General features: G+C 42.5%; 1 protein-coding gene across 1 annotated transcript; it reads left to right on the top strand.

The window, feature by feature from the left end:
* Positions 1-1,379: 1,379 nt before the first annotated feature.
* LOC104461594 (forkhead box protein I1c) lies at positions 1,380-3,265 on the top strand. The gene is made up of 3 exons (XM_010073233.1): positions 1,380-1,486; positions 2,266-2,434; positions 2,783-3,265. The coding sequence occupies exons 1-3, from the start codon at positions 1,380-1,382 to the stop codon at positions 3,263-3,265; spliced, it is 759 nt and encodes a 252-aa protein (XP_010071535.1).
* Positions 3,266-8,308: the final 5,043 nt, after the last annotated feature.

Below are 8,308 nucleotides of genomic sequence, written 5' to 3'. Positions count from 1 at the left end.
CCTGCAGTGGGTGCCTCATGCATATGGCTACTGATATATTTTAGAGTGGACGTAATTTTTTATTTTGGGTATCTGCTCTGGCTTCATATATCCAAGAAAACACCCCTTGTATTTCCCCCTATAATGTATTGACATATTCCACAGGAAAAGCTTTGTCAAAACTCTAGGAGCCACTCAAGCATCACTTTAAAGGGCTCTCTATCACTCGGATGAATTTTCCCCTAATTGTATGCTTAACTCCAAAAGGTGTTTGGGGACATACTTTGTACAAAAGGTACTCTAGAAAACAAAAGTTGCATTGCTAGTGTTTCTGCTTTTATATTTCCACCCAAGTAATTCTCTGCACACCAATTTGCTTTCTCTTTTCCAATACCCATTTCCTCCTGGGGCTAGTTCCTGGGACAGAGCTGTCTTCAAATAATTTTATTATCATGTGGCATACACCTTTTTAGTCACCCCTGAAATGGTGTGTGATGCCTTTGGTTTACATCACTTGTTGGAAAACACTCCAAAGCATTGAAAAACTATTAAATTGTTACAGTATTGGATGCCAACACACAGAGCTATTAGTCTAATTCATCCTTCAGATCAAAGCCCACACAGGCAGCTCTCCTGCCTACAGCTATTTTCCTTTTACTTTCCTGCTTGACAGTAGTCCCTCATATCCCTCTGTTCTACTTTCTTTGAACATACACATTTTCCTTTAGTCATGGAAATATAATTTATGTCTATTATACTGTATTATAGATTGCAGATCAGGAAAAGTGTGCATTACTGCCTGGAACGTCTGTTTATTGTATGTTGGGTTTCTAAAAATAAATAAATAAGAAAGCCACCCCGCTTCACTGGGGAGAGAAAAATACAAAGGGGCAGGATTCGGGGGCTGGGGAGAGCTGCACTCTGTTCTCAAAGTTTAATTTCCAAGTAGAGACCTTGAAGCGTGATTTATTAACATCGTGCTGTTTGCTTTTGTCACGTTGTGGATGTGGCGGGGTGAGTGCTGGCCCCTCTCCAGCCCGGACCACCCAGCGAGCGGAGCGGAGCTACTGGCATTGCACACCCCGGTTCAAAGGTTCACCCCCATTCACCAGCTCCATCAGTCATCACTCCATTGGAGGCAACAGCAATACACACAACGATCCCCCCCCAAAAAAAAAAAAAAATCCTAACAGGCGGGCTGTCTGGGACAGGAGAATTGCAAAAACAATCCCCACCCCATCACAGAGAGTATGTGTGCACGGAGGAGAGGGAGTGTGAGGAGGGGGGAGAGAGGGAACGAGACAGGCAGAGGGGAGGGAAGAGGGGAGGAGGGAGTCCAAGCTCCGAGAAACATCACTCCATCTCTCTCACTCCACAGGAGCTGAGCAAGGAGCAGGACGATGTTTGACAACACGCAGTACCCCTATAACTGCTTTAATTACGACGGGGATGATTATCCTACCTGTAGTTCTGATGAAGAGAAAAAATTCACCAGACCAGCATACAGGTAAGATGAAGTTTTTCCAAGTCTCCCCCTCTCTGGGGAGGTTTCTGAGCTCTGGGATGGTGGGATCACAGCTTTCAGGGGAGCCTGGGACCTCTCCCCAGATGTGTGCAGGGGTCTGGACATGGCACAAGCACCGCAGCAGGCAGATTTCCCCCGTCTCCGTGTTTGAAGTGTTCATGATTTGTTTCCTCCTGTGCGGGATCGCAGCAACTCTGGCACACCATTGAGCCACCAGACCTCAGATGGTCTCCTCCGACCTCCTGGAGCCCTGGGAGAAGGGGAATTAAGTGTGTGATGTTCCAGTGGGTGAAGGGGGTGCAGATGCTCCCCAGCGCAGTGGGAAGATGCGTAGCGTAGATGTTCGCAGGGGCAGCTCAGGTCCTTCCTACGAGAAGGCAAGATCTCCAGTGACAGTGTCTCTGAGCCTGGTCTGTCTCACTGCAGCCTTCCAGCTCAGGGAAACTTTCCTAATGGGGTTGGAGAGATGGATGATCTTTCTGTAACCCTCCTGCATCTAAGCACTCTCTGCTGAGAGCCAGGGCAAACAGCTGGGTCGGGACTCAATTGCCTGGGAGTAACGCCTGCGTATCGCCCCGGGGGCTCGGGGCAGACAGGCAGGACCACGTTCGGGGCTTATCCCTGGGACGTCATGGGTCTGGGCATAGATTCACCAGGAGAGCTTTTAGAAGTGGGATATAAGCACCCATGTACCCATGTGGTCCTGAAAACTGAGTATGTGAGTGAGGTGATGGTGTAACAGCAAGTTTTCCTTTTTTCAGCTACATTGCCTTAATTGCAATGGCCATCCAGCAAAGTCCGTCAAATAAAGTCACCCTCTCTGGCATTTATGACTTTATAATGAAGAAATTTCCTTACTACAGATCAAATCAAAGAGCCTGGCAGAACTCCATCCGACATAACTTGTCGCTTAACAGTTGTTTTGTAAAGGTAAGATCAGTAACTGTATGTTTACACTGTGCAAGGCTAAAAAAAAATATATGCAGGAATAATCTCATCACTAGGAAAGAAGGGAAACAAACAGCTGAGCTGCGCATCACTTAAAATCTCTCTGAGTTGTCAATTCTAGAGATAAAGAGTGTGTACTTGTCTGATGCGTGCTAATAGATACCAAATTGAAGAGGATGCAGTTTACATCCTCTTCGTATAATGACAGGGAATGGGCTTAAAAGTCTTGTCATATGTGTTTACACAATTCTTGAATGTAAATGAATGCAGATGTTCAACAGCAGCATCTGTAACACATACAAATACTGAACTGCCTTTAAATAAATACAGGTTCCCAGAACAGAAGGGAATGAGAAGGGGAAAGGAAACTATTGGAGCTTTGCCACAGGATGCGAATCCATGCTGGATCTCTTCGAAAATGGCAATTACAGGCGAAGACGGAGGAGGAGGAATGTGAAAAGGGAACATAAAGAGCAGAGACCAAGCAGAGGGAAAAGTCCTTTATCCCCTGATATGTCTTCTGTGGACTCTGCTTTAAACAACATTTCCTCTTCTGTAAGTAAACACGAAAGAATTGAATCAGGACCAAGACTACTGGAGCCTCATGGGTTTGCTCCAAACAGCATGACCAACAGGCAGAGCCTGAGCAACTCCTCCTTAGCAAAATCGGATTCTGAAATTAAATTCAGCATTGATTACATTCTTTCAGCCCCCGACCCTTTGCCTGTCCTGAGATCTCAGTATAATGTGCAAGAAAATAAATATCATCTACTGGAGGCCCAGCAAATTAATCTCCACTTCTGGACAATGTGATGTTATTTATTCACGGTAACAAAGTCTGAGTCACAGTGTATTCAGCAGCCTCATGTCACTGAAAACCAACCGCCTGCCTCCTTGTTTGCTTCCCGAGCAGTTCTCAGAAAGGGTTACTGATTCACCAGCTGGTACTCTGTCGGTACCCAAAGAACTTTGCTGAGGTTATAGCATAAATTACAGTTCTCGATACTGGTTTTCACTATGCTGAAATTCATGAAATTCTAGCTTTGTTTTCTAAACTGTCACGAACGTCATTGAACACCAGAAGGAATTTCCTTTCTCAAGCAGAATCCGACAGAAAAGAGACTTGCTTATCACCCATTGCTTTGTTAAAGACAAAGTGAATTTGGTTTAATTTTCACTGGTGGAAATTAGGATTAATTCCACTGAGGTATATATGTCAGAACTTAAGCTGATTTAAACCAGTGTAATTCTGCCAACTTACACTGTCTGAGAATGTAAGGGAGGGGGGCTTTGTTTTCTTAAAAGGAATTACAGAAAATCACTCTGTTTTATTTTTTTTTATTTTGACATCATGTTTCAAACTGTTTTGCAGCTTTAATTCATCATTAATCAGAAAATGGAGTTATTAATAAGTGTTTAAAGTTTATTTTTTGTTGATATTCAGGGCAGAGTTGTTTTAACTCTTAAAGTGAAGTTGTATTCAAAATAATTCCAAGAAAGCTAATTGCAGGGCTGTTGAACTTTGGTAGACTTTGATGGGTAAAGTGACAGAGGCATAGGGCCTCTTAATGCCTTCATTTAAAAAAAAAAAAAATCCTCTCCCCTTGTACTATCAGAAAGCTTCCTGAGATGCTGCAGGAAGGTCCTTGAACATATTTCATTTAGCAAGCGTGAAAGGAAACCCGGCTTTGCAAGAAGCTGTATCCAGTGTTGACCAAAGCTAGAATTCCACCTGCCTGCTTTGAGACAAGTTGTGTATTCCTATTAAGTAGATTTTTATTGATCCTTCTTGCAAGTAATTACCAAAGTGGTACTTGATACAATTTCAGCAAAGCTGGTGAGATTTATAACTTACAGATAGCAATGTCAGATTAGTGAGCCCCATTTCTAAAGAAAGCCTTTTCATTACCATTTACATGCGGTGGGATATTTCAGAAGAGAACCTGATGAACAATGATGAACTGTAACAAGCATTCAAGAACTTGCTTTTATAAAACTTGTTCACAATGAATTGCTTCCCAGTACCTGACAACAACATTAGTAAAGACTCTACAAAATCTTGGCTTTGTCTTGGCTACTACAGTCTTCACCTAATGCAGGTAAAAGAAAAAAAGACATGGATTGTGGTGGTTTTAAGCAATTATATACAGAGAGATAAAATTATCTTTGCAACATGAAGTAAAGGTAAATGAAGGTATATGAGATAAGATTAAGGAAAATTGTGCTAGAGGTATGCTCAGGCATGACTTGAATTTTTATGCAGAAGCTTTGACATTTCACTAAGTTATTTTACATTGTGTCTAATATATACTGTACATTTATACTATATATTCTTATATATTGTTATTGAGAAAGGGAGCAATATCACTGCACTTACATGTTGTAAAAATGCATGATGTATGTTGTCACGATGCTGAAACTCTTGCCATATACTTAAAATTTACCATCAGTGGTATTTCACACTGATTGGTAATAAATGCTCAATTTTTTTGGAAAACTATAAAACTTGATACTTTCAGGCATTTCCATAGCATGCAAAAGTCTTTGCTTCTTCTTCAGAAAAGACAAAATGGAAAATCATGTCAGTTACATCACTGCATGTCTTCCAGACTTTAAAGGGATGATTTCTTGTGACCAAATTCTGCCTTCAAATGGGAGCTTTCAATTCTCTGTGAATCAATGGTTATTCTGGGTAATTATCTGAAAGCAAAATTTGACTCATTAGACCTGATTGATCTACTGTTTACACTGATGTTACAAAAATAAGAAAACCTCTGAGGTCACTGGGCAGATGGATTCTCGTTTGAAGAGGGATGAGAATTTGCTCCTTTAGTATTTATGCTGGGTAGTAAATAGGTGTGGGAAGAGCATGTCCTCATTTAGTATTTCAATGTATGCATGCACTCACGTGTGGGCTGGTATGGGTGCACCTCTGGGACTCTACCTACATTTATATAGTCATGCTTTATATGCAGATTTTTCTTGATTGTTTTAAACATGGCAATGCTGCTGTTGGGCTGATAGCTATGGTAGACATCTGCAGTATATTTGAAATATATATTTTTTGCTGTGAAATGTGTGAATATGATTTTTACTATGTGTTCTCTGTCAATGCTGTTAGCAAAGGTGACTCAATGACAGCAGAAGTTCCTGCTGGGTGACATCTTACCCAGGTGAACACCATGGGCGGCTGAGACCAACGGAGATACCGTTCTGGCTACCAAACTGTAAAGGATTAAAGTATTAGGAAAGACAGAAATACACCAGGTGGACTTACACCAGAGATCCAAAACCATTTTCAGTAAAATGAATTAATATTCACAAATAGCCATGTCCTTTGCTCACAGTAAAGTGCCTTTGAGGAGAGACTGTCATACTTGAGTTTCCCTAGCATATAATCAAAGAAATTTGTGTACAAATAGGTGTTAACATTTGTTTTGCAAAGGATATCAATCATATTTCAAAAAATGAAGGGACATATTTCAATTTACCCAGTATATTATATTCTGATGACTCCAGAAAGGTTTCCAGCAGTTAAAGTGAATGGCATTTAATATAGAACAACATAGCAGGGGTGAGGGCTAGACGTGACCTTATTCAAATGTCGTAGCCATTACAAAGCCATTCCCAATGTAATTATAATTAAATACTTTATGCCTTTCTTGCAAATCCTCTGATCGATCATTGATATTAACATTAATATTGTATTACCCCCAAGCAAATGTCTCCCACACAAGTGTTATGGATCACCAGGTTTCCATTAACAAAGTTGTGAGCTATTGCCGTATGCTGGTCGTGGATAAATTTACGTAAATTACCTTTTCCCAGGGAAGGGGGGAAAAGTCGAGGTTTTTTCTTTTTAGCCCTGCACTCTGAGTCTAGAGCTATTTCTTCAGCTCCATCACAGCCTGTCACTCACTTACATAAGTCATAATGAAAGAAAAAATAAAATCTCACAGAAACATCCCTCTTTGCCCTGTTTTGAAGCAGGTGAATATTCTCCAGGCACAGCTGATTTGGTACAGGGGTTAAAAGTGGAGCTGAAGCCAGGGCTGAGCAATGCAGGGCAGGGGGCTGCAGACGCCATCACTGGGCTGGTTAGGCTGTGCACAGCAGCCAAAATGAGAAAAGGTATTGGTGCTAGGTTCAATTCCTCATCTCGAGGGCTCTTCCTCGAGAGAGATGCAGAATGAGCCACAAATGTCCTATGTCCCATGCTGGCAGGCAAGGCAGGGGGAGAACAGGCCTTTCGTCCTCTCTTTTCAGGATCATAAATACCTTTGCAGTGGGAAGATGAAAGGTTCCTTTCTGGGGAGAAGCTGGGCTCAGCCTCACTGAAGGACCCCGGGGTGTTTTGTTTATTTATCCTTTTAAAGGAAGGCTTCCCATGATAAAACAAAGATTTTGATGGAGCTACGCCAGGTTGTTCCACAGCGATTTGACTTCCAATGATTTAATTTCTTAGGCTTTTGTCATTGGTGTCACAGAAGTGCTTTTTGCACAGCAAGATGATGCTCTGCCTCAAAATGAAATTCAAAGTCCTTGGGCAAGGATGCAGCATTTTTTTTCCCCATCACCAGTGACGAGAGGCCAGATAACACCCAATGCGGGCCAGTGGTTGACCTCACCTACAGGAACCTCTCCCTCAGCAGAACCTCCTCCTCATTATGGGAGAGTTAATGCAAATTAGGATCGCTGAAAACAAACCTTTTCTTTGTCAGTAAAGCCAAGTTCCCCTATTTTTCTGCCAATCAGATAGATCTTATTAGTTGAGACCCATTAACTCCCTGTATAAACAGAAGCTGTGTTCAAGGAGCATTTGAAGGGCAAACCACGCTGGAGATCTGGCTCTCTCCATGCCTTTGCTTTGTCGTGCTCCATCTTGTTGCTTGGGCTGCTGCAATCTTCCTTGAAGCTGAATCGAGATTTTTGCACAATTTTCTGGTCACAGAAGGTTTTTCTTTTGGGTAGCAATTGTGTGTTCAGGTACAAATCTTGTGTGTCCTCTCCACTCTCTACTGATAGAGGGGACACACTGGGAGGGAAAGGGGTTTGGAGGGACAGGAGTTGGGGAACAAGCTTGATGTCTGCTACATGTCTTCCTGTAATACAGAGCTGGTTGGGACTCGGTGAATGGTACAGTGCAAGGGCCCTTGCGGTTGTGTATCAGGTTTCTGTGCTTTAAATTGAGGACAGCGTCTCCCCAGTGTCCCATCACGCTCAGGCTCAGGAAAAAGAGGGAACCTAGCCCCCATGCTCCTAAGCAAACAAGGCTTTAATCTTCACCTCTAGAAGCGTAACACAAATCCCTGTCCTTGATCAGCACTTCAGATCCCAAACCCAAGACATGGAAATCCTTCACTGCTCATTCCAGCTGGCCTCTGCCTTCTGTGTCTCCTCTGCGGGTTCTCCTCCCCATCGTGTGGGTGTAAATCCTTGCAAATCCATTAACTTTGGTACAACTACATTTGGAAATGAAATAGCACATGTGAAACTGAACTTTGCATGTTATACCCAACATCTCTACTCACACGGTCTGCCAAGCTGTGCCAGCAACTCATCTCCTAGATGGCATTCTCAGAGCAACAAACCGCCCTGCCTCTTTATTGTGCCTCAGCACCCAGCTTCTAATTGCTTTCTCCAGAACGTGGGCACCATATGCACTGCAATGCACAAAGAACCTAGCACATACCCTCTTGTTTCTGCTTTACTGGGAATGTCTTTCTTACTGCAGTTAGGGTCATTAAATTAGAGAACAGGGTAGGTCCAAGTCCTATGGAACTCACACTGGAATTTTTTTACCCAGAGAGCTAACATAAAATAACAAAGTAAGTTGTGCTCCCTCCCACCCTAGCT

The sequence above is a fragment of the Pterocles gutturalis genome, unplaced genomic scaffold, assembly GCF_000699245.1.
Source record: "Pterocles gutturalis isolate BGI_N339 unplaced genomic scaffold, ASM69924v1 scaffold7242, whole genome shotgun sequence".
Taxonomy (NCBI): domain Eukaryota; kingdom Metazoa; phylum Chordata; class Aves; order Pterocliformes; family Pteroclidae; genus Pterocles; species Pterocles gutturalis.
The sequence above is the reverse complement of the archived record's forward strand: the minus strand, read 5'-3'. Positions and strand labels throughout refer to the sequence as shown.

What these genes read in the sequence shown, in the direction of transcription:
- LOC104461594 (XM_010073233.1), top strand. Translation starts at nt 1,380, where the DNA reads ATGTTTGACAACACGCAGTACCCCTATAACTGCTTTAATTACGACGGG. An exon ending in TTCACCAGACCAGCATACAG is followed by an intron (nt 1,487 to 2,265) that starts GTAAGATGAAGT and finishes TCCTTTTTTCAG; the next exon opens with CTACATTGCCTTAATTGCAA. An exon ending in TTAACAGTTGTTTTGTAAAG is followed by an intron (nt 2,435 to 2,782) that starts GTAAGATCAGTA and finishes AAATAAATACAG; the next exon opens with GTTCCCAGAACAGAAGGGAA.